This window comes from Ochotona curzoniae, unplaced genomic scaffold, assembly GCF_017591425.1.
Source record: "Ochotona curzoniae isolate NIBS_2020 unplaced genomic scaffold, NIBS_Ocur_1.0 contig_2210, whole genome shotgun sequence".
NCBI classification, from domain to species: domain Eukaryota; kingdom Metazoa; phylum Chordata; class Mammalia; order Lagomorpha; family Ochotonidae; genus Ochotona; species Ochotona curzoniae.
In genome coordinates, this window is record NW_024465369.1 from 8,161,057 (window position 1) to 8,188,573 (window position 27,517).

General features: G+C 36.1%; 1 protein-coding gene across 1 annotated transcript in view; it reads right to left on the reverse strand.

The window, feature by feature from the left end:
* LRP1B (LDL receptor related protein 1B) overlaps positions 1-27,517 on the reverse strand; it is a 1,301,643-nt gene that overhangs the window by 822,996 nt on the left and 451,130 nt on the right. Inside the window, exon 5 of the mRNA XM_040971988.1 lies at positions 10,613-10,870. Coding sequence (XP_040827922.1) covers positions 10,613-10,870 — 258 coding nt within the window. The remainder of the gene's footprint in view (positions 1-10,612; positions 10,871-27,517) is intronic.

Genomic DNA, 27,517 nt, shown 5'->3' on the forward strand with positions numbered 1-27,517 from the left:
CCTAAATATCCAGGGTCTAACTATCCACATTGCTGGCAGAGAAGCTACTTCAGCCATCACCTTCTGTTTCCCAAAGTCTACAACTCCAGGAGAATGCAATTCTGAGTACTCAGCCTTTCAATCAGATACTTATATGGGATGAAGTTGTCTCAAGTTTTAGAGATTCAATTATGCTTATTTGAAAAACAGATTATATAGAAAGAGAGAGCTCTTCCATGTACTTGTCCACTCTCCAAATGACTGCAATGGCCACAGCTAAGCTGATCCAAAGATGGGAGCCAGAGCTACTTCTGAGTCTTCCAAGTGGGTACAGGGGCTCAAGGACTTGAATCATCCTTCACTAGGCCATAATCAGGGAGCTAGATTAGAAGTGAAGTAGATGGGACTTGAACCAGAGTCAAAATGGGATGTCAGCAATGCAAAGGGTTAGTCCCTCAACTGTTATTTTAGCCATGAGGTCAAATGTTCACCCTTCATTAACATTTGAATCATGATTCCTCATCATTTCTCACCATCTCACCATTTAATATAGGTGTTAATAATAAATAATTCCTATTGCCATGTCCTTTTCAATTTGATGAAGAATTTATTAAAGCAGAAGTTTTTTGACACTGACATCCTCTCTATGCTAGTTCTTGACCACATACACGTTACACTCTTTTACAACAGATCATACTATAGGTTAGGACCTTTTCTCAAATAAATTTCACAGATACCTAAATATTTATTGCACATTTCTTTAAGTTACACATGTGCAACCTTTGCCATTATCACTATAATCCAAATTCTTATGGAATTGGACTGTACAGATTAGATTTATTTGAGAGCCTGGTAATAGCTTAAAAATATTGTTACAGTAATATTCTCTACCTTCATTGCACATATAGCTTTTATAAACAAAGTTACAGTGAAGGTATATGAAAGTGATATAAGAATATAACCGACAGGCTTTCTCCCCGAGAGTCAAAACAATGTTCTTGCGGTAGATAACATAGAACAATAAATACCCAGAATGCCAACATTTATTAGATATATACATGTTACTTGTATCACACGCTTAGAAACAATCACCTACAATGAACACATAGACTAACAAAAAAGGAAAGAAAATATAGCTGTTACGGGTTTACAGCAGAAAAAGCCACCACCTGTGAAACTGTTAGCCTGTAATGGAGTGTTGATTTGTGAACTAGCCATTCTGGTTTCAGTCTAAATTTCTGCTAGTATTCCTAGGAACATAGTGGAACATGGCAGAACTACTTTGGCTTTAGCCACTCATCGTAGAGAGATCAAAAAACTTCCTGGCTTCATCCTGGCCCATTCCTGGCTGTTTCATCTATCTGAGGAATTAACCCACAGATGGGCAAGCTGTCTCTTGCATTCTCTGCTTATCTTTTTGTCTCTCCATCATTAATTACTTCATTAATACTTAATTAAATTGTTTTAATTAACACCAAGAAAGTATCAATCTACAAATCAATTAAGGAAAGCCTATGCTAAACAAAGATAAGAAATATTAAGTTTTATATGCCAATTATAAGTTTTCTTAAGAATTCTTGGGTGAATTAGGTTCCTACTGCTGTCTGTCTTTAATGCTGACAGGTTCCCTAACAGCAGTATACTTCTTTGTATGTATAAAAATGTGTGAAGATCAAGGAATATGAGGTGGTATAAGCATTCCTTTTACCCAACAAAAATCTCTTAGGAAAATCCACAGTAAAAAGTAAAGGAAAGTAAAATGTTTTAATAAATACATTTAAACAGAAAATTAAATCGGAAATAATCCATTTGATTTATTAGATTTCATCAAATTATTAGTTATTAACAAATTAGATGATTATTTCTTTTATCAAAACAAAATCTTTCAAAAAATAGAACAGCAGCTTCAATAATTAAACAGGGATTTCAAGTCTATTTTATGACTTATTCATGCTGCAGAGAGAATGTCGCCTTCAATATTTTGATGATAGATGTAGTGAACTTATACAATATCATGGTGTATCAGGTACAGGACACAGTGAGTGACTCATCAAGAGAGTGTGACTTGAATTAACAGAACTGATGCATGAAACGAGCAGATATTTGAGGTCAGATAAAAATATAATAAGTTGGATATTTTGTAAGGCATCAAGCACACTTTGAGGGGAGAATGCTTGCACCTTCAGTGTGTGTGTATCTGAGAATATTTAAAAGAAGTTTATGTTAGTACAAGAAAAATTTGAAAACCAAACACTCAAGGAGTCTGGAAGAAGTAAAATGCATACAAAAAAAATCTGCATGGATTTCAAAACTTTCTGCATGAAAATAATCTTTCCTTCCATGAGCTTCCGAAATCACCTTCATATTTGAAGCAACAGGCAACTCAGAGCCAATACTGAGGCCTAACACATCTCTAATTCCTGCATTAGAAAATTTCACGTTTGTTACCAAATAAAAATAAAACAGTAGTAGCTGCCACAGCCCAAAAACAAGAAACAGTAAGGAAAAAATTATAGCAACAAAAAGCACTTAGAGATTTGTTTGTTGTTTTTCCTTTCCTTCTTTTCCAGGCATTCAGGAAGATCTTTAATGGCTATCTAAGTGCAAATTTATCTCCTATAAATGTAGATGTGCTAGAACTTGGAGTATTTTATCAAGACAGGAATTCTGAAAGTTCTCTTGAAATACATGCATGCACTTCTGTCACTATAAACTATTCTAATTTGATACAAAATATCCTATCTGGAATGCACCATTTTAATTAGCTTCAAGGACCACACCCTCTCCATCAAATGACAATTTCACTGTGCCATACTACATGCAAGCACAGCATCCCAGCTCCAAGAAGACACTGGCTATGTATTTTAGAATACTTTATTTATTTATTTATAATTTTATCAGCACCCTCTTCTGCCTGCTAACTAATGATTGTAAAAGGCCAGCCAGGTGTAAGCCAGGCTCAAGGCAGGACTCTCTCACTTTGGTGGCAGGAACCAACTGTTCACACTGCATGTTGCCTCCCAGGCTGTGTGGAGAGGAGCCAGGAACTGAATCCAGTAACTTGACATAGGATGTAGGTGTCCTGAAATGTATCTTAACTGCTACGTAAAAACACTACACAAAAGCTACTTCTAATGTTACAATGAAGATGTGCTAAATAAGATGAGAAGTTTTTAAGAATTACAATTTAATAAAGTACATATTTGCTTATAAAATATCAGTAAAAAATAAGGATCTCTGGGAATAGAGTAGTGACAATGAGCTTTATAGGCAAAAGTCGCTTTTGAGTGAGTCAATCTACCACAAACTAAACATGTACCTTTGAGTCATTTTATTTGTAAAATAATGACTTTGTATTTTACAAATGATAAATATTATTTGATAATGACTATTTGTAAAATTTAGTCATTATCATTACATCATCAATCTTGCTAATTGATCAATTCTGAACTTTTTTCCCAGAAGGCTTTAAACCGAATGATCCACTGTTAAAGGAGTTCATCTCTGGCCAAGAATGAAAATATCAATTCTCAGGTTTGAGGTAGGATGGCTAAGGCCATCTGGAATGCTTTTGGTAAAGACATTCATAAAGAATGAGTACCAGGAAATGATCATGTATGTTAAGAAGCAGCAGCATACGGAAGCATACAAGGAAGTAAGAGAACAACGTATGTCACAATTCTACATAATTCTATGCCAATGGATAACATTAGCATGTCACTATAAAATTTCACAGACGTCTTCCGATATCTGCACTTAGTTCAGCTTGCCACAATCAAGAATTTGAATTTCTATTGTTTAAGAAGATACCCTGTATCAGTGAAGTATAGGACATCTTCTCTCTTTAAATTAATAAAAATAGAAAATAAAGTACTCTGTAGACCATCTGAGTTTGGCACACAGGAAAAGATGGACCAGTTCTGAACCTCAAGAATGATTGGTAGAATGAACCAAATCACAACAAACGTTATTAAAATCTGTCATGCTGAAATAAAAAAAAAAAAACGGAACTATTATTACTCCAGAAAAAAAAGAATTTCTGTTGTTCCAGGCTCATTTTTGTTCCCTAGATTCTGCTTGTATTTACAATAAGGGAACATCCTTGTCATATTTGTCCAATTATACCTTAATGGGCCATGCTTTGAAGCAGTGAAAGGTACAGATTAAACCAAACACGCATTTAAGAAACAGTAAGAAATGTGATTATTAATCACATCAAATATTGAATGGTTGTCAACTTAGAAAATTTTTGCCCCCTATAAGCTACTTTATACATCTATAAAATTGCAAACGCTATCCATGTTGTTTGGTTTTGTGATGTAATGAGGTAAATAACTGGATTCCTTGAGAAATAAAATGAACATTGATTAAATGCTGTCCCTCAACAGTGTGTGGCTTTTGGTGAGCTGTTAAGGAGTAGAGAGATACATTAACATAAAACAGATATGAGAATTTAAAACAACAATCATCCAACCAAGAATGATTTAGTGGATCTAGACAAAAATTCATATGAAAAATTAAAGTTGATATAGAAATAATCTAAGTAAGAACATGAAATGAGTGAGTGGCATTAATTTAGAAGCTAAGTCCATGAAGAATAAGAAATCCTTTTATTTTAAGCCAAGCATACTCTACTGGACTGGAGCTGAGCCCAGAAATGGATCAAGACAAGCTCTACCAGTGTGAATCAGAACCTTAGAGAGTCAAAGTTTTCAGAATCACATATAGAAATAGAAAGAAGGTGCTGCCTTATCCAGCTGGGAAATTATAACAGGTTCTGAATCATCTTTCAAAGAAAAGGGATTAACTCAGAAAATATTCTTGTGCATCTTAACCATCTTCACGTACTTCATCCTAATGAAATAGATACAGTCCTCCATTTTGTAAATTTTAATATTTTTGTTCATTTTGCATATCCATAGCCTTCCATAGACATTTCAAGGAAAATTGGGAAAATAATTAGCTGCTACCAAGGTACTTTGTGCAAAGATTTTAATAAAAATATATATTTCTTACAAAAATTCCAGATTTATCCTAATTGTACTCAACTTCCAGGCTCAAATGCTATATATGAATATATCTTTAGGGAAAAAAATATAAAAATAATAGCTAACATTTCTCCAAAAGTTTCTTGATATAATTTACTGATCATATTATTAGGTCCATCTTCAATCTCTGACAATATTGCTTAAGAATGATTCTCAGTTGTAAAGGTAGCACTCTCAAATAACACAATTTTCTTTAGGACCAGCATTATGGTGTGAACCCTTATGCTGTTCCTGTGATGCTGGCATTCTGTATGGGTGTTAATTTGCATTCCCATGGCTCCACTTCTGATCTAGATTCCTATTAACACACATAAGAAAGCATCAAATTATGGCATAAGTCCTTGGGTCCCTGTCATCCACATGAAAGACTGAAATGGAAATGTTGGCCATTGAAGACATTTAAGGAACAAACGAGGAAATAGAAAATCTTCTCTCAGTATGTCCCTCTCTAACTGTATTTCAAATGAATCTTCAAATGGCACAGCCTTCTAGAATTCACCTTTTTGATTTCCTTCCCAAGAGGAATACACTTATGTTTCTCTTTTAGAAAACCTATTTTATAGACCAGTGTTTTAATTAATAATGGATCTAAGCATCCTGGCTTGAATATTCAAAAACAATACAAAAAAATTGATTGTGGCATGATGGTAAGAAAAAAAAAAGTCTTTGAAGTCTGACCCAAACCCAAACCTATAGACAATATCTGTGATTTTCTCAGAAAATCAGTTTGTCATCCATAAAGGGAGATCAACAGTCACTTCTATTTGCAGAAAGTTCTTTAGCACATCCAGTAAAATTCAGATACCAACATTTGGGGGCAGATTTACCCTTCTAGTGTAGAAGAAAGAACTCACATATCCCATTTACATTGTCTTTAAATCTGAATGTTTTGAGCTAGAATTTCATCTACTAGAAGATAGGAAAGGCACTGTATATTTTGATTTCGCCGAAAATAGTAGTTATTCAATGGGATGAGATAACTAAGAAAGTTTTAATATCACATTACAATGTTTATGACTAGATCCTTATGCATGTTTTCAAGGAAAGTTGGGCTGATCCACAATGTGTGGCTTTCCCCTCACTCACATCAGTGTTACGCAAAATAAAGCATGTTTTCTTGGGTATGTTCAAAGTACCTAAAAACAATGTTGGGAAAGCTTAAGAGATACTCATTAAAAGAGAGACCAGTGACAGGTATTCACTCAGACTTCCACCAGTTCATTATTTTTGCTTACATGGTGTGGCACAGATTTTACATAATTATACATGCAATATTTCAACTTCATCATTAGCTCACAAACTGTCACAGTGAATGTGAAGCCCATCATATCCAATGGCAGCTGTTCTGTGACATGTTGATAAATGCATCGCTTACAAGCAGTGACAGATGAGCCCAACCCTCCTAACACCCCTGCTCCGCGCCCATCATTCAATTACTTCTACATAGTTACTCACTTTTTAAGTGACTATGAAATTGTGTGGCTTAAACTTGATTTCAAAGAGTATTTATTCTAATTAAATATTTCCAGTAAATTTGGTTTTTATAATTCAACATTAAATTCTACGCAGAATTAGAGTGGATTGCCCAACTAAAAATCAACTTTTCTTAATATTCTAAGTTTGTAGAGAATTGTTTCATAAGTTAAATGCAATCTAAGTAACAGATCAATTCCTACAAGTACTCAGGTATTCACGAATCTGCACTTTGCAGGATTTACTAAAACGGTTGGCTTTCAATTTATGAATTTATCCCTCTGTTTAACTCATTTCTGTGAACAGCTGGGAGTAAGCCAAACTAAACTCAACAACTGGGGACTCAATCTAGTTTTACTTCACCGGGTAGAAGGACTCGAGTACTTGCGATAATACATGCTGCCTCCCAGGGTGCATGTTATCAGGACACTAGAGTGAAATACAGCCAAGACTCAAGTCTAAGCACTCACACACAACATGCAAGCATTCTAAGTTACATCATGGTCTTTGTCATAATACCAAGTGCCACTCCAAATAGATTTTGGTATTGTTGGTAAGATTTATTTACTCTTATTGGAAAGGCATATCTACAGAGAGGAAAGACAAAAAGATCTTCCTTCCACTGATTCATTCCCCAAATGGCAGCAACAGCCGGAGCTGAACTGATCTTAACACAGGAACAAGGAGCTTCTTCTGGGTCTCCCACAGGGGAGAAGCATCACAAGATCCTATGCCATGTTGCATTGCTTTTCCAAGCCATAATTGGGGAGCTGGATGGGAAATATAGCAGCCAGGGGATGCTGGTGCTTCCAAGGGGAGGATTAGTCAATAAAGCCATCATTCTGGGACCCGAAAAGTTTTTTTTTAAATATTAAAGTTCATATTTACTTATATATTGATAGCAACACTGTTCATAAAAGCCAAAAGATGGACTAAAGCAAGATGCTCATCATCAGATGAATGCATAAAGTGAATGTATATTTTCACTATTCAGCCATAAAAAATAATAAAATACTGTAATTTGTAACAAAAATATTGGGACTAGAATATATCATGTTCAGTGAAACAAGCCCGGCATGTTTCGCTCTATAAGGGAGAGGTAAAATCTGGAACAAAGGGCCCAGAGGCGTGGCCTAGCAGCTAAAGGCCTTACCTTGAACTCACCAGGATCCCATATGGGCACTGGTTCTTATACCAGCAGCTCTACTTCCCATCTAGCTCTCTGCTTGTGGCCTGGGAAAGCAGTCGAGGACAGCCCAAAGCCTTGGAACCCTGCACCCGTGTGGGAGACCTGAAAGAAGTTGCTGGATCCTGGCTTTGGATTGGCATAGCATTGGCCGTTGCACTCACTTGGGGAGTGAATCATCGGACAGAAGATCTTCCTTTCTGTCTGTTCTCCTCTCTGTATATCTGACTTTCCAATAAAAAAAAAAACTGGAACAAAAACAAATGAAAGCTCTGAATAAAAAAAAAAGACAGGAAGGAAGGGAGGGAAGAAGGGAGCGAGGGAGGGAAGGGGAAGGAAGAGAAGGAAAGAAAAGAAAGGGAAGGGAAGAAAAGGAAAAAGGAAAAAGGAAAGGAAAGGAAAGAAAAGGAGTATCTTGATCTAAACACAGAGTGGTAATTTTGTGATTACTAGAGGTTGGGTGGAATAAGATTGAATTTCTTTACAAAAAGGAAATTGACTGTGTTTTATTAGTTGTGAAATGCATTAATATGAGACACTAACATCACTGATACCAAGGAAGTCAGGTAAGGAGCATGGGCGAACCCCACATATTACTACCTTGAAAATTTATCAGTTTAAACCTATTCTGAAATAAAACATCTAGGAAACTAAAAATCCATAATAATAATTACTGTTCTTACAGTGATATATTGCATATTAATAAAAGATGGTAGAGACGGGGAATAATGGCTCACTAGCTAAATCCTTGGCTTCAACAGCCAGGATTCTATATTGGCTCTGGCTGCACCACTTCCATCCAGCTCCCTGCTTTGTGGCCTCAGAGAGCAGTCAAGGACTGCCCAATGCTTTGGGACCCTGCACCCGCGTGGAAAACCCTGAAGAAGCTCCTGCCTCTTGGCTTCTGATTGGCTCTACCACAGCCGTTGTGGCCAGTGGGGCAGTGAACCAGTGGTCTGAATGTCTTTCTGTAAACTTGCCTTTTCAATAACAATAAATGAATCTTGAAAGGGGTAGAAGAGTGGTGGGTATAAGTAGACTTGGAGAAGAGCTTAACCATAATTTTTAGCGATTATTCTAGCTATATGACCATCCAGGGTTGAGGATGCTGGAAACAAAAGCATTGAGAATAGTTGAGGTAATCACTTAGGCAGGAAAAAGTAAGACATTCTATTCAAGTTCCAGTTCTTTGATAACTCAGTTTTGACATAGTATTCCTTTTGTTGCTACCAAAATATTTACTGGGGCTGGTACAATGATGTTGATATTAACCCATCACCTATGCCAGCACTCCAGAGTCCCTGGTTCTAGTACCAGCTGTTTAACTCTCAATGCATCTCCCTGCTATTGTCCTGAGGAAGATGCAGAGCCACTTTGGACCCTACACCTGTGTGGAAGAGCCAAAAAAATCTCCTGGTACTTGGTCTCATCAGGCCAAGACCCAGCCACTGTGGACACATGGGGAGTAAACTATCAGATGACTTCCCTGCATTTAAATCTCTCACTCCTTCCTTCTGTTTTCAAAATAAAATAAATTTTAAGCAATTATTATTTACTATTTGTTATAAGTGGCCACTTTCCCATTGACTCATTGAAATAGCCAGAATATACTGCTTATATTAGAATTTTGGTCTCTTTTTTGCAACATAAATTATTTATCAATTATTTAATTTATGTTACTAGGTTCTACATAGTATTGGACTGCTTCTATTTCTTCAGCATAGAAACAACATTTTTATATTCCAGTCACTACATTTTTTTTCACCAGTGAGTTAATTAATATGATCACAATTTATGAAATATCACATTTTTTTCTCATTTAACTCTATAAAAAAACTCCTATTAAAGTTAATTATTAATTGCAATGCATTAGAAATTTGACATCTGAAAATTGTACCCATGCTTGTTTTTTATTTTTGATATCACTTTTCCTCATTTATCTATTAATTCTTAGAGGTCTCTGTAACAAGGTGTGTGTGTGTGTGTGTGTGTGTGTGTGTGTGTGTGTGTGTGTGTGTGTGTGTGTGTGTGTGAAGATAAAAGGAGACATGAGATACATGTGCCTTTTCCAGGCAAGCATACAGACCTCTTCATACTCCTATAAGCAAAAAAAAGGAAAGTGAGAATATGAGTGTGTTTGTATGCATGCACACACACATGTATGTGTACAACAGAATTTCATTTATGGTGATATTTAGGGGAGAATCCTCATTCTTAATCAAATTTTTAAAATGAGAAATCAAACTGAATCATAAATCACAAGTGACTGTATTGAAAAGGATGTAGAAGAACTTTGACTTGCTTAAAAATGTCAGCAAAGGCAGTGATTATCAATCAACATAAACAGTTCTTAAGATTTTTTCACTCTGTTAGCTTTGCCTTCAGACCAGGGAAGGCCTCCCCAAGAAGCCGTTGAACTTATCTGGACAATAAGATGCTGGACTCAATGCCAGGTATGTGTTTGCAATGAAGGAATCTCAACTGAACTTGAACTGTGGTTATGCACCATGGGGGGAGGGTTGTGGGAGAAGTAGGGGAAATCCAAGCACCTATAAAACTGTATCACATAATACAATGTTATTAACAATAATAAAAAATAAATTAATTAAAAAATAAAAAAACCTGCAAAAAAAAGATTTTTTTAAAAGATATTAAATTCAGCAGGTCTGATTCTTGCTTTCTCATAAACATCACACTTCGACAAACACATTGTGAACAATCATGTTGAAAAAAAATCACAATGCTGAGCTGGGTGACACTGAATAAGCATCGCTCTCTGTCTCTCCATATATATGGGTGTGTATGTGAGTATGTATGTATACTCGACATTCATAAGCTGTGTTGGATTCCTTAAAATGTGCTCCCGCTGTGTAAATGAAACCTTATAAAACACAACATGGTCAGATATTTAAACTGAAATGCTTACTGTGGAAGGACTGGAGAATATGGATTGTCCATTCATCTGTTAAATTCCCTGTTTTTGTTATCTGAATGCATTTGAGCTGATATGAAGATTCTCTTGATTCAATCCAGCAAATCATGTCTTCATTGTAAATGAAGTCCAGAGCATGGATTTCATTTCCATTGACTGAGCTCAGGGTTGCCAGTTTACTTCCATTAAGATAGAAAATCTCAATTGTTTCAGAATTCGCAATTAATAACATAGGTGGCCTCTCTGTCGGTTCTAGAATAAAACAGAAGAAAAGGAAGTGAGTTCAATGACAGTCACTCTTAGTGTTGCTTCACAATCTTGCCGTATTCATTAAAAGCAATTCTTACGGTTTCAATGCATCGTTTAAAAATGCTTGCAAAGCTACTTTTTAATCACGTATATGCTTTGCTGACTATTTCAGCTCCTTTTCCTCAAGCAAACATATTTCACTGGGCATTTGTATCCCTTATTCTTTAGTCATAATATGTTGTCTCAATGTGAAGGCAATGCTATTTACTTTCATTGCTAGTAAATCAAGGAAATGCCTTGGGTTGTTTTTCTCACAATAATGATGGATTTGGAGTGACCTTTCCATACAATTTTCCAGGCTTCCTTTGTGAAAAAGGGCATTCCTTTTGAGATGAATGGATGAGGTCAGAAATAGTCTCTGGAGTGGAACATAACAAAGCTCACAGACTCATAAAAAGTACAGCTATGACATTGGCCTCACTGGCTTCTTGACTTGCCCCAACAATCAACAAGCAGACATTCCCTTAGCAACCAGATTATGATTACTAGCCACTTCCTTCTACATTACTTCCCTGAATTCAGGAACACAAATTCTATGTATAAAATAAATTTGCTTTTGTATCACTATTTCGAACAATGCAGCTTTGCTGACATCAGGATTGTTGATTTTTTTAATGAACACATTTTCAATAACATATTGAAAATAACAGCAAATCTTCATACAAAGCTAGTACTGAGAGCATTTAGCTATTCATATTCAGAATAACATTTATGCTAATGTATGCATAATAACATTATGTTAAGGAACAGAACAAATTTGAAAATCAACTATTCTTATTTCATGACCCACATCTAATGCATCAATACATACTTTTTGGCACTAACATCAGCATATCAGAAAGCCTACCTGTTTTCAGTGACTATTGCTTCCATCCTCATCCAAATTGCTATTATCTCACACCTACATTATTTCACCGGACTTCCAATTGGTTCCCTATTTCTACTGATACCCTTATCCTCTTTAATGTGCCCCCACAAAATAACCAGAATTATGTCTTCAAAACATAGGGTAGACAAAAGCATTCTTCTGCTTAATTCTTCAAAGGGCTCCCATTCCAATCAGAGCAAAAGCCATGGTTTTTCCAAGAATCTGAGGGGTTAACATATTTGCACGCCTATTGCATCTTAACCCTCACCTCCTGAGTGTGCTAGCCTTTCTTCATCTCTCCACACATACTGCAGTTCTTAGTGCTCCTTGAACAGGTCATGATCCTCCCTCTTCTTAGAAGAGAAATTCCTGATATCGGAATAGATGATTTCTAAATGTATAAGCCCTTGTATTCTATCTCTCTTTACTGTTTTCTTTCGCACTTATTATCAGTAAACATAGAACTTATTAGTTATTATTTATTTAGTAATTATTTAGTCTGAGTTACAGAGAGGAGAGAGAAAGAATGACAGATAGTTTCCAGATGTTTTTAAGAGCTAGAGCTCAAGTAAAATGAAGCCAGTGGTCAGGAGCTTCCTTCAGGTGCATCAATTAGATAGCAAAGTACTTGGTACACTCTCTACTGCATTCCTCAAGCCATTATCAGAAGTGGAACAACCAGAACTTGTACTGATATTGTCAGAAGTGGTGGTTTTGCTTGTTACGCTGCAATGCTGGCCCCATATTTATAATTTAGATTCATTGCTTATTTACTTCTGCCAGTGTATATCTAGAATTAAGAAAAGTGCTCAGAATCTAGTAATTACACAATACAAATGTTCTGAATATGCGAAAATGACACAAACAACTTATCTATGGTAAGCTTTAGAAATGTTCTGCAAAATATAACAAAGTATCATTTTTAACTAGTAAATAAATTCAGAGAAACACTGGTAACTAAGAATCTAATCTTTTGATCAGAACATCATATTGAACTTGGTAAAGAGGTACAAAAGCATACGATTATATAAGTAAATAAGTCTAAAGTTTTAGTGACTATTCCTTAGTGACATTTATTATTTAGGGGTAGGAGTTAAGGGCTGCTCGTCTTTTCCTCAGATACAAGTACTTCATGGAAGATGATTTGGAGTCTTTACTGTCAAGCTTTGAACTCCAATCCTAAAATGCATCCCTAACGCCTTGCCTAATGTCTGAGCCTTGAACCCCTTGTAAATCTCCCAATACAGACACAGGGTTTCCCCTATACCTTGAAAAAATGTTCAACATTTTGACTTACTCAAATAAAAATAGTGAAACAAAGATAAAAAAAATAAACACTGTACCCTAAAAGTTTCTTCCTACTGCAGACAATACACATCTTTTACTGTAAATGCAAAAACCATCACATAGAGTAAAAAACAAGAACAGCAACAACAATGACAGTAATAATAAAATATAAGTACAGGTGTCACTGTTGCAGTATAGTGAGTAAAACTACTGTCTACTAAGGCAGCATCCAGTTCATGTCCTGTGCAAAACATCACTAATATAACAGGAAAAGCTGTAGAAGATGGGCAAAGAAGTTGGTCTCCTGCACCACTGTGGGAGACTCAAGTGAAGTTTCTGACTTTTGATTTTGGCCTGACCCAGTTTTGGATATAACAAGCATTTGAGTAGTGAATCAGCAGACAGAAAGTTGATATCAGAGCCAGTATCATGGCTCAACAGGCTAATCCTCCATTTTCTTTCTTTCTTTTTTTTTTTAAAGAATTTATTTATTGGAAAGTCAGATATACAGAGAGGAGGAAAGACAGAGAGGAAGATCTGCCGTCCGATGATTCACTCCCCAAGTGAGTGCAACAGCCGATGCTGTGCCGATCCAAAGCCAGGATCCAGGAGCTTCTTCCTGGTATCCCACATGGGTGCAGGGTCCAAAGCTTTGGGCCGTCCTCGACTGCTTTCCCAGGCCACAAGCAGGGAGCTGGATGGGAAGTGGAGCTGCTGGGATAAGAACCAGTGCCCATATGGGATCCTGGTGAGTTCAAAGTGAGGCTTTTAGCTGCTAGGCCATGCCACCAGGCCCTGATCCTCCATTTTCATATGCATACTAGATCATATCCTGGCTGCTCCATTTCCAATCCAGCTCCTCGAGTATGATCTGGGAAAGGTACAGGAGATGGGTCAAGTCCTTGGGACTCTGCATCTACCTGGGCATGGCAGAGGAGAAGGCTTGAGCTCTGGGCTCCAGGCTCCTGGCTCCAGGCTACTGGCTTCAGATTGGTTCAGCTGCACCTGTTGCAGCCATTTTCAGAGGAAAACAGCAGAAGGAATATCTGTCTCTCCTCTCTGCAAAAGTCTGTAAATTTAGTGTTCTAATGAAAACATTTTAAAAAATAAGAAAAATAATGTTTTTCTCTCTCCCTCATTCCTCTCTTCTTCTCTCCCTCATTTCTCTTTGTATAACAATGGGTTTCAAATAAACGATATAAATATATAAATATATTCCTCACTCCTTAGAATCTATTTAAACAAAATGAATCCAGCATCTGAGAGTTACAGGCACCTCATTATTTATGAACAACTCAACTCACAACAGCCAAGAAATGTAATCAGCCCAGAAACCCACCAATGGACGACTCAAAGAAAATGCAGTACACAACTACTATGGAATATTACTCAGTTATAAGAATGAAATCTTGTCTGTTGCAGATAAATTGATGCAAATGGAAACCATCAGGCTTTGTAAAATAAGCCTGTTCCAAGAAGATATATAATGTTCTCTTTAATCAGTGATAATTAAAACAAAGAGTAGCAAAAAGAACAGTAAGAGTGATAATTCGAGATTTGATTATTGCATATAGCTACCACTCCTAAGTTGATTTTTTGTTTATTTGCATTCTTTTTGTTATTTGTTATTATTTTCTACTTACCATATGCTGATAACTTTGACTAAATGAATGCTAAATTCATGAATAAATACAAATAAATAAAAATACGAATAACATTTCCAAAACAAAGAACCTTCTCAGGAACATCAATAAAATTGTAAATCAGCTTTGGATACCACAACACTCTCAACGAACTATCCCTGCTTGAGCTCTTAAAACCGTTTTAAACATCATTCTTGCCCTTGTCATTCCCTAGTTCAATGGTCCAGACTTGGTCTTTTTCCTGTACTAGTAGGCTGTTGGATCACATGTTTCTGAGGCTATGGCACAGTCTTAGATGGCTGTGTTTTCACTTTAATAAAGATAGGCTGGCACTGTTGTCGGTGCATATTGTATTCATTTTATAATTGACCTTTCAGTGAAACTGCTTCTCACTGTAGATAGTCTTACATTGAAAGCTTCCTTGCTTTAAAGCTATATGTAAACCCCAGAATAGACTTCATTTCTGTCTAAGAAACTGGTTAGTTAAGTATATGATAAGCATGCTATGGGGAACAACTTAACTATTATATAAAGGAATACTGAAATTCCCCTGAAAGAAACAGGTAAAATCGGTTAATAGTTCAAATAGGTAATGCTTATTTATGTTTTAAAGTATTTATTTATTTCAAAGGCAGACGTTTATCTTTCACAGAGAAAGTGAATCACAGAGGGAGATCTCCATCCACTTATTTATTCCCCAAAAGGTAACAACGGAGCAGGGACTGATCCAAAGCCAGAAGGCAGGCACTTCTTCCAGGTTTCCCATGTGGGTGCAGGGGACTAAGGATTGGGGCTCCTTTCCCCAGCATATTGGCAGAAAACTGGATACTAAGTGGAGAAGTCAGGAATTGAAAATGCACCCAAATGGGATGTCAGCATTGCAGGTAGCAACTTTACTCACTACTGTGCCATAACACTTATTTGACAAAATAAATCAATTCATTTGATTTTTTTGTAATTTTTTTTGAGTAATTCACTTGGTCTGTTTTGAATCACTGACTTTAAAATTCAAGATAAAAAGAATTTCAGTAAAGAAAAAGTCAAAAATCTGACTATCTAATTTGGTTTGATTTAATAGAAATGACTTTAGAAATACAAATGACACAGTAGATGAAAAATACTTATAGATGTATTTAGGAAGCATTTTGATGAAGTAAAACAGTAAGTGTGACCTTCCTCTTTGCACCAACATTGGATCATGTTTGGAGGAAGGAATCAATCAAAACACAAAAACTCACAAAAACCATCAAGGTCTAAGGATAACATCTTTCAGCCTGGTTCATGATGTAAGCTGGTACAGCCCTGGCAAGGACTGCAATCTGTCTCTACCTGGAATGCATCTGATCTCTGTTGTGCATCATTACCTCCTGTTCCACATGCTGACTGAAGACGCATCATTAGCTTGGGTAATGAGGATAAAAGACTGAGCAGAATAAATGTGATGTTCTTGTTGGATGTCATCCTTTGAGTCAACGGGCAGTTTTCTCAAAGGAACAGTGGTGAACACTGGAGGACTTCTGTCAAAGCAACACCTACATGAACACTTACTGAGAGGTAATAAGCATTCACCTTCCATGTAGAAGAGACTAAAACACAAGAATCCACTCACTCAACACTTGGACTCAGACAACAATTAGGTTGAACATACCTCTAAAACAGGTGATAAATCGACTAGAGGAGCAAAATTGCTCTCATACACATGACAGTTATTTAAAGGATCAAAACAAATAGCTTCGTTCTCTGAACAATAATAAAGGTGCGGATTGTGCTATGTATGATCAAAAAGTGATTTAACCTTTTTCCAAGACTGTATATTGTATTAATCAGTTCCAAAATCTTAGATGGATTTCCAAAAATTGTGAGCAGGGAAACATGGAAGAAAGCCTATTGGACTAGATTCGTTAGAAACATGCATTTTAACTTCAAGCCATTATTACATTATAAATAACCTTTATCCTCTTTAAAGTCTTCTAAAACCATGTGTACGTATTTATAGAGATGGGTCAGAAGCAGAGACAAGACTGCATTCTAGAAACACTGGTATGCACTGTAGTCTTCCCAAGGGATGGCTTAATCAACTGTGCCACCACATCTATCCTGCTAATATGCATTTGCATATAGTTGATGTTAAATAGTTTCAGTGTAAAAAAAAACAATTTTTAAAGTTTCATTTGAGTACCTTCCTTTTAATTAAGATAATGTTTATTTATAAATTATCCTCCCATTGAGTTGGACTTATGGATTGGGTATACAACATTCATATAAGTATATAACATCTAATTTTACCATGTTTTAATTTGCTTGTACTAAATCTCTAATTGTGGGTAATCATCTCCACTGAATGAAGTTCAGTAGGTGTAACTCATGCCCAGAAACCCAGCTAAAAGATTAAACAAACCGATGTGTGTGTTCAGTTTTTAAAACAGTGTGATAAGAAAACTAAAGTAGTGAGAAAACTGTAATTTACCTAGTACAAAAATTGATTATAAAACAATATAAAAACATATGGTAACAAAAACAGAAAATTTAAACTATCCTTTCCTTCATCACACTCAAATCATAAGAAGCTGACAAACTAAGATAAATGATTATGTACTTAGAAATTAGAAGAACACTTACAGTTCATAATAAAATTTTATAAAACCACATTAAGAAATCAATAGCAAAAATCTTCACCAAAATGCATGATAATCAAGCGCTCTTCAAACATAAGGAAAAGATCCTTAAATGAGCACATGAAAAAATCAACTGACGTATAAGGAATGCCAATTAAACTCACAGGAGATCTCTCACAGGAAACTCTGCAGACCAGAAGAGAATGGAGCAATGTATGCCAAATTCTAAAGGCAAAGAATTGTTGGCCTGCAATAATGTACCCAGCAAACTTTGTCTTTGAAAATGAGATAAAATGCTTCCACAGTAAGAAAAGTTAAAAGAATTTGCCTCTTCCAAATCTGCCCTACAAATGATAGTTAAAGATGTTAGCTCCCACCAAAACCAAAGGCAAATGCGAAGAACTTCCCAGTAAAATAACAGAAGACTAAATCAATGAACAACCCATTGCTAAAATGACAGAACCAAATTACTATCTATTTGTATTAACCTTGAATGTAAATGACATGAACTCATTAATCAAACGTCATAGATTAGTAGACTGGATTAAAAAACAAAACCCATCTATTTGTTGCCTACAGGAGACACATTTCATTAACAAAGATCAGTGGAAACTGTGTCTCATGGATTTTGACTTTGTTTCATCTCTTCAAAACACTTTCTTCATTAAATTCTTCAATGACTCATAGATCATGCAGTAGATCATTTTGTTCAAGAAAGCTCTTGATTTTCTTTTTTTGTTCAGTGACACATTAGTCATTCAGTAGCATGTTATTTAACTTCATAGTGTTGTTCATTTCTTTTTTCTTCCTGTTGTTGATTTTGTGTTGTGGCTTTTCATTTAAGGGGATGTATAGTAACTGTAATGGAGACTGTCATATCCAGATGTGAGGATACAATGCAGTATGCATCTCTACTTCCAGACTAAGATGGACTCCCAATGAAACAGTTTACAATATCTTGACATTAGGATGCTGGAGTCTGCCATTGTCCATGCCCGCAATGATAGACATATGACTGTGAGAACTCAGTGAGGGAAGAGGGAATTGGAGAGGGGCTAAGGGAAATCCCAGGGTCTATGGAACTGTATCATAAAATGATAATAAAAATAAGAAAAATTATAAAAAGTAGAAATAAATTTAAAAAATCAATAGCCATTTTATGAAACATGTACCATAATCTTCACAAAAAAGACAAGATATTTTTAAGAATATAAATTGTGCAAATAACAGAAAAAGCTTATTTATAATAGAAAGTATAAGGATCAGTGTGGTGGATTAATTGGGTAATCCTCCATGTACAAGTGCATTCCATATGGGTACTGGTTCAAGTCCTGGCTACTCCTACTCCCATGTAACTCTCTCCTTGTGGCCTGGAAAAGCAGTTCAGGATGGCCCAAAGCTTTGGGACTCTGCACCCACGTGGGTGATCTGAAAGAAGCTCCTGGCTTCAGATCAACTCAGCTCTCGCCATTGTGGCCACTCACGAAGTTAACCAGCAGACAGAAGATTTTTCTGTCTCTCCTTCTATCTGCCTTTTCAATAAAAAATAAATCTTCAAAAAATATATTAGTGTGCTAAGATAAATGCAGTATCACTACTTATTTATAACTTGTTTTCTATCTTTCATCATTTTATGTGTGAAACTGAATTATCCTTTCTTTGGTGCAAATGTATTTTATTTATTGTTTTCTCATTTACTTAGAATATATAGATCACAGACATCCAATCAGAACCTGAAAGAAGTAAGTGCCTTTCAGAAAGATCTAACCTGGTAAAAGACTGAGACCTTTCAGCACAGATCTATATTTTTACAATCAACTTTGCTGCCTTTCATAAAAGCTGTAGTTGCACTGAGTCATAAGATATTAGTGGAACACAGCTGTTTGGTGGACTTAGTTGTTGCCTACTGTTGTGGGCTGCTGTAGTGATGCAGTAACCATGCCTGTGCCTGTGGAACTGTTATCCTATAAAGGCACTGGTTGTTGTCCCAGTGGCTCCACTTTTGGCCCACTTCCCTGCTGATGGCCTAGCATGGCAGCGAAGGATGGCTCAGATCCTTGGGTTTCTGCACACACATGGGAGATCCAGAAGAAACTCCTGGATCCCAGCTTCAGACTCGTCAAGTTCTGTCCATGGCAGCCTTTGGTGAATGAACCAATGGATGGATCAGCTCTCTCTCCTTCCCTCCCTCTTTCTGAGTGTTTCTACCCCTCATTCTCTACAAACCTGACTTTCAAATAAAATAAATAAATAGTGATGAAGAACAAAGCTTGCTACTGCTGATGGCAACTGATCTCCAATTTTCCTTAATGAAAGAACAGGAATTTGGCATTGAGAGATGGAAAAAGGAAGCCAAGTTTAAAATGTCTTTGACAAAAGTTCTCATGTGGAAATGATTCAAGCTTGTTTGGAGATATATCAGTGTTTCACATTTCTGGAGTGTGGAGTATATGCATGACTAGTGCAAGTATTTCATAAAGATAGTAGGAAATATCCAAGCATATTTTAGGAACTAAACACAGTAGTACAAGTTACACAATTGCTAACTTATTTTACACTGACATCATTATTGTAAATCATATATTAGTATGATTCAAAATTTACAGGTTAGGAAAATATGTACATATATAGAAATTAAGTAAATGGGTTTAGATGATATAGCTGCCAAATGAAAAAAACATGGATTCAAATGCAGTTAATCATTGTCTTAGGATGTAAGTTGAAAACAAATTGCATAGGTTATTGAATGATGCAATGCTACAGTTATTTTTAACTTGAGGGTAAAATGATAAGCCAACAGTATTTTCAAATGTAAATTAAAACCGTGTGATGCACCAAATATTTGAGCTACCAGCTAAGCTGTAAATAACACATGCTTGTGTGCTGCAGCAAAATTTTGGAGTTCTATTAATGACTCCAGCTTCATGTTAATGGTTAAGATTAATTCTGGAAGGAACAGCAAGGGTTCAAGTAGTGGATTCCTGGTTCCCATATGGAAGCCTAAGACTGAATTCCTAGATCCTGGTCTGAATTCCACCCCTGGCCCATTGTGTGCAGTTTTGCTAGTGAATCATTCTCTTACTCTCTTTTACACTTTCCTTTTTTTCTTTCATTATTAAATTGAAAAAAATAATGTAAATTAAATGAATTATGAATGACATGTCAGAAATTATACAAAGCAAACTGAAAGGTGAGTACAAATGATACATTTCCCATTTAATGTTCTAAATTGTATTTCTTTCTCTTCTTCTAAGTGCTACAGTGTAATTTATGTCGGGTGGGAAAGCAAAATAAAAGTATTATGGATACTTTGCACCAGTGGTGAAAATTTAGAAGGAGATTGGGAAGGAGTCACGTGAAAATAAAAAGCCATATTCATTTCTATTTAGATCAATTCAATGCTTAAAGGAAGAATGGGCTTGTATGGCAGCATGTCTGCAAGAAGCAAATGCTATTAGGAGAAATAAAAGTGACAGTGAAATCTTAATATTGTTTTCCAAGAAACTTCCACTGTAGAGAGAGTTTCAATTATAAAAGGTGAACACATATGCTGAGATACCATATACATGGATCAGTTGATTTTTTAGAATGTAGGTAAAAAAAAAAACCTAAAGTAAGAAGTATTGGTATCTTAGCCAAAGATGGGATGGTGCAATACAACAGGAGTTGTAAGCTGTAGGGATTGTCAACAGCTAGAGAGATGGAATGGAGAACTGAAATTTTATGTTTTGGTGATGGGAAGAGCCAGGTGTTGTTCAAGGAAATCAGTAAGCAGACAAACAGTTTCATTAATAAGTGATGCAGATGAATTCTGTGTTAGCTCATAGTTGCAGTTATTAAAACTGTTTCCTAATCTTGTTTCTGTGTGTCAAAAATCAATAATACAGTGTACAAATAAATCTAAATTAAATCACAACCTCTTAAAATTTTGTTATTTTGTTAACAAAAGCTAACCAGTGCAATGCTGATTTGTGGGACTGAACCGTGGTGCAGTAAAGTTTTTGTTTGGGACACTTGCACCTTATACTGAAGTATTTAGGATCAAGTTTCACCTCTGTCATTTGAATTCTTCCTAAAAGATACTCTAGAAGGCCGAAAATAATAACTCTCTGCCACTCATGTGGGAGACCTGGAAGGATCTACTGACTCCTGGTTACAGTCCTGCCTGCCCCCAGATGCTACACACTAGCAGATGGAACACCCTACTTAATTTCTCCTCTTTTCTAACTCTTACCCTGATTCTCTTTCTCATCCTTAAATAAATATAAAATTGCTTTTAACAAAGTAATACTGGGGCCCAGAGGCATGTCCTAGCGGCTAAAGTCTTCACCTTGAACTCGCCAGGACCCCATATGGGCGCCGGTTCTAATCCCAGCAGCTCCACCTCGCATCCAGCTCCCTGGTTGTGGCCTGGGAAAGCAGTCGAGAGTGGCCCAAAGCTTTGGACCCTGCACCCATGTGGGATGCCAGGAAAAAGTTCCTGGATCCTGGCTTTGGATTGGCATAGCATTGGCCATTGCACTCACTTGGGGAGTGAATCATTGGACGGAAGATCTTCCTCTCTGTCTGTTCTCCTCTCTGTATATCTGACTTTCCAATAAATAAGTAAATCCTTTAAAAAAAAAAAGTAATACTGGCAATTTATGCAGAGATAACTTTAAATGTAATCATGGAGAAACAATGAAGCTGCAAAGATTCATTTGACATAAATGTAACAAAAATATAGACCATGTCATTAAATAAATTAACAAAATTCTCATTTTGTGAATCACTTCTCTTAGAACTTTTTTTCATAGAGAACCAGTCCATCAAACCGAGGAGCTTTATTCACCATTAACCTAATTGCTTGACACAGCTTTAAGCGTTCAATAAATGAATGTAACATTGAGAAATGTGTGCATATGAACTCATGTTTTTAAAGATATTTTTTGAAACAATAAATTTGAGAGTGATAGTATATCTCAAATATATTACATACTATAAGTGAAATCAGGAAGCTGATATGTAATGGGCAACTTTCAAGACTTGATATAAGTAATCATCACCAGTATGATTCTTTCAAGTTTTATATAACTAAGGCAATATTTAAACCAGCAAGCCTTCTAGAAAAGGTCACTTGTACTAAGTCACTGAAGACTGGACTCTCCCAGTCACCTTTCCAATTGCAGCCTCCAGGAACGCACTTAGTCCTATAAACACATTTTATGAACTCAAACATATTCCTCTACATTATAATGCGTAATATCTGCAGTTAAAATGTAAGGCATTGGAAGATTGAAAACTTACTTCTAAGTAACTCCTAGTCATAAAACAGTTCAATTTCAAAATGAGGTCCTCGAAAAAACCATACTTGGTTTGCCTCTGAATTATATTTCAGTATTTACATATTTATATTGTATGCAACATGTATGGCAGAGATAGAGAAAATAACCACCTTTTTCTAGATTTTAGGCACACAATAGTGAATACAACAAAATCTCTTCTCCCATACAACTTAGTTCTTAGTGAGAAAGACAGATAAGAAAATTTTAAAATACTATCTAATTATTTGGCATTAAGTGTTCTAATGAATGAAGCCTAAAGGAGGAAGCCTAATTCTGAAAAAAAATATATGTGTATATATATATATATATATATGTGTGTGTGTGTGTGTGTATAACTGTGAACAAGAAGATTCAAAAATGACTATGAAACTGCATGAATTGGGAGTGATATTTACCAAGATGGGTCCTCTTGGCGAGAGCGCATTGTTAGGAGAGGCAATTAAGAGAGCACTTTGGAAATGATCAACAAAGCAAAGAAGTGGGAAAAAAATAACTTTTCACACTACACAACAGATAGGGGGACTAATACTCAGGATATACTAAGACCTTCAGAAACTTAATGACAGCAAAACAAACAACCTTGTGAAGAAATGAGTGAAGGAAAACAGCAGCCAAGCAGACATTTTTCAAAAGAACAAATTCAAATGGCTAATAGATATAGGCAAAAATACTCAAGCTTCCAAGCTGTCAGGGAAATACAGACAAAAATCGCATTAAGGTTCCACTGAACTCCAGTGAGACTGGCCTACATTCAATAGCCTAATAATAACACCTGCTGGCATGGATGTGGAAAAGTACCCTCCTTCACTGCTTGTGGGAGTGTAGGTTAGTACAATCACTGTGGAAGTCAGCATGGAGAGCGCTAAGATAACTACAAATGAGTCTACTATATGACCCAGTTATCCCATTCCTGGGAATATATCTAAAGGCAATAAAATCTGCATATGAGAAAATGACCTGGAATCCTAGATTTAAAGTACCACAATCTACAATAGTAAAGACATGAAAACACCCAGATGCCTGCCAAAAGAGGATTGGATAAACAAACTACGGAATACTACACAACCATTAATAAGAATGAAATTCTACCATTTGCAACCAAACAGTCCCAACTAAAGACCATTATGCTCAGAGAAACAAGCTAATCCAAAAAGGACAAACAGCATATGTTCTCTGACATAAGGCAACCTACACGTAAACCATGACATCAATCTAGAGAAACTATTTAATGGAGGCATGTATATCATGAAGTGGAGATGTACTGCCGTATGCATCTCTTCAATAAAAACTGACCCCAATGAAACTTTTAAATATAACTTGAGAATGGAATGCTGGACTTTCTATCATTGCCTATACCTACAATGTCATGATACACTTAAGTAGTAGAATGATAGACTTGTGATTGGTATTGAGGAAAAAAGCTATTGTTTCAATATAGGGGAAAAAGTGGGGGTAGAGGGAAGTTTGGGGAAGGTGGAAGGGGAAATCTCTTAGCCTAAGAAATTACATCATAAAGAAAAAAGAATTAGAGAGAGATCACTTTGGGATAGATGGAGTTTAATATTTCTGTATTCTATCTAACAGGAAATATTATATACTCTCAGAATTTGTAACTCCAGTATTAAACAGTTAGGACTGGTTACAAAAACTTGGCTTATCTTTTTTCTTTCTCTCAATATTGTTTCTCTAAGGGCCCGGCGGCATGGCCTAGTGGCTAAAGTCCTCACCTTGAACTCGCCAGGATCCCACATGGGCACTGCTTCTAATCTCAGCAGCTCCACTTCCCAGCAGCTCCCTGCTTGTGGCCTAGGAAAGCAGTTGAGGACAGCCCAAAACCTTGGGACTCTGCATCCATGTGGGAGACCTGGAAGAAGTTCCTGGATCCTGGCTTCGGATCAGCACAGCATTGGCTGTTGCGCTCACTTGGGGAGTGAATCATTGGATGGAAGATATTTCTCACTGTCTCTCCTGCTCTCTGTATATCTGACTTTCCAATGAAAATAAATAAATCTTTAAAATATATATACATATTATTTCTGCAAATTATAATATAGAATGAATATATGAAAGACATCAACAAAAATACTAAAGTGAATCATAACCAAATACTAAAAATGAAGACATTACAATGAAACACCGATGAATTATAAATGTAAAATTTCAAGAAAGCAGTCCTTTAATTGAGAGAGCATTCAAAAAATACAATAGTGTCACTTGCTTGACAAGAAGCAATTACTGACTAATTAAACAATTGGATGTCATGTCATAGGCCTAGAAACCAGCCTAGTGTCTCAGTGGGCTAATTCTCCCCCTGTAGCAGTAGTAACTTCCAATACAGTGCCCTGATTTTTTTTTCTGTGAAAGCAGTAGAGGATGGCTCTGGTCATTGGTCTTCCTACACCTATCTGGGAGACCCAGAACAATCTCCTGAGTCCTGGCTTTGGATCAACTAAGCTCCAGCTGTCAAAGCTAGAATGAAACAGCAGATGGACAACTTCTCTTTCTGACTCTCCTCTTTGTAAAATCTTCTTTCAAATGAAAGTAAAAAAAAAATCACAAAATATGTCTAAGACCAAAGAGTACCAATTAAGAAGGGGAGAAAATTGGGAAAGAGAAAACACATCCTATAAAGTCAACGCATAACAAACCCACAGCCATCATCAAACAAAAGTGGAAACAGAACGAATTAAGGATGCCAATATTTACAACTACTGTGCCAAACACATTTATTGAGAAAAGTAAATTAAAGAGATAGGAGATACAGACTGTCAAGTTATCTCTGTTTGCAGATGATACGATCATATACAGAGGGGAACGAAAACACTTTGCTAAGTAAGAGACTACTGGAACTTATCAGAGTGTTGGCCAACACTGCAGGATACAACAGTGAAGGCACAAAATCAACAGCCTATGTATCCCCTAAGAAAATGTCTTGTAAGATTACTTCAATGAATAATAATTACAAAATTTTAAATAAACCATGGTATTTTAATGAGGATGTGGAATCTCTCTACAAAGGAAATAAAATATCAATAGAAGAAATAGAATAATCCCCCCAAAGGGGAAAATCTTCCTTTTTATGGAAAGATTCAGTATCATCAATATGTTCATACTAGCCAAAGCAATCTGCAGATTAAACATGATCTAAATGAAAAAAAAAAACTCATTAATATAGGTTTCAGACACAAAAAATACCTAAAAATGCGTGGAAGCAAAAGAGATCCCAAAAACCTAAACTAGCATTAATCCATCAGACAAAGCCAAAGCAATCAATAGAAGATTTTAACATATATTATTAAACAGTTATAATCAAATCTAGCTCATATTGGAGTAAAAACTGACATGTGGATTAAGGGAAAATTAGATAACCTACAAACGAATCTATACATCTACAATTAACCAACCAAAAAACTTCCACAAATGAGCTAAAATCTCTCCCTGAAGAACGGACTGCTTAATGAATGATAATTGGAAAATTGGATGGCAATATGCAAAAGTATGTAATATCCCTACCATGTGACACATAGAGTTAAATATGAGATAGAAATCTAAATTGTGAAACCATCAATTCTCTAGAAGGAATTTTCATGGAAATATTGGAAAAGATTGGCCTAAGCAAAGACTCCTAGAATAAGACCTCAGAAGCATAGACAAAAAAAATAATAATAGTAATAAAATAAACTACATTATACCAAGAAGATCCTGCACTGAACTAAAAGCATTCAACAAAGTGAAGAGTAAAGCAATGGAATGGTAGAAAATATGTGTAAGCTATCTAATAAAGGGTGAATATATCCAGAATATATAATGAGCTGAAATTCAACAACCAAGCCTGGCAGGGTGGTAAAGGAAGCTAATCCTCAGGCCTGTGGAGCCAGCATCTCTATTGGAACCAGTTCATGTCCCAGCTGCTCCACTTCCCAAAAGCAGCAGAGGAGGGCTCAAATCCTTGGAATCCTGCAACCAGATGAGAAACTTCGAAAAACAAAACAAAACAAAACAAAACAAAAACCAAGAAACCTCTGGCTTTCGGCTTTGGAACAGCTCAGCTCTGGCCATTGCAGCCATTTCTGAGTGAACCAGCAGATGGAAAACCTTGTCTATAGCTCCTCTTCCTTCTTTGCTAAATCTGTCTTTCAAATAAAAGTTAACTGAAAGAAAGAACGGAATAAGAAAAGAAGAAAGGAAGGAAGGAAATTAGGGAGGAAGCTATGCAGGAATGGAGGGAGGGAGGAAGAATGTAGGAAGGAGGGAACTCAACAAAACAGACAATGCAGCAAAGAATCAGGCACAGGATGTGTACACATTATTTATTCCAAGGATGAAATATATGTGGTCAATAGATACATGAAAAGATTCTCATAATCACTAGGCAAGAGGAAAACCTAAATAATAACAACGAGATTTTGCTTCACTTCTGTTAAAATGCATATCACCTATTTTTTTAAGGGAAAAGGGTACCATAATAACCTTGTCGGTAGAAAGGTAAACTAGTACAACCATTAACAGACATCATGGAGATTCCTCAGAAATCTGAAAATAGATCTACTGCCTAACCTAGTCATATCACATCTAATAATTTACTCAAAGTAGAGGAACTCAGTATAGGAAAGAGTTATCTGTGCCCCAAAGTTTACAGCAGCTCAATTCACAATACTATAATGCTGAGCCAACCCAAATGCTCATCAGATAATGATTAGATCAAGAATATGTGATGTATATGTGTGATGGAATGGCATTTAGCCATATTAAACATAAAAAATAAATGAATAGAATTGTGTCTTTTGTGACAAAATGCACGCAAATGTGACCATTATTCTTACTGGTATCAAGTGAGTAACATTTTGATTTGT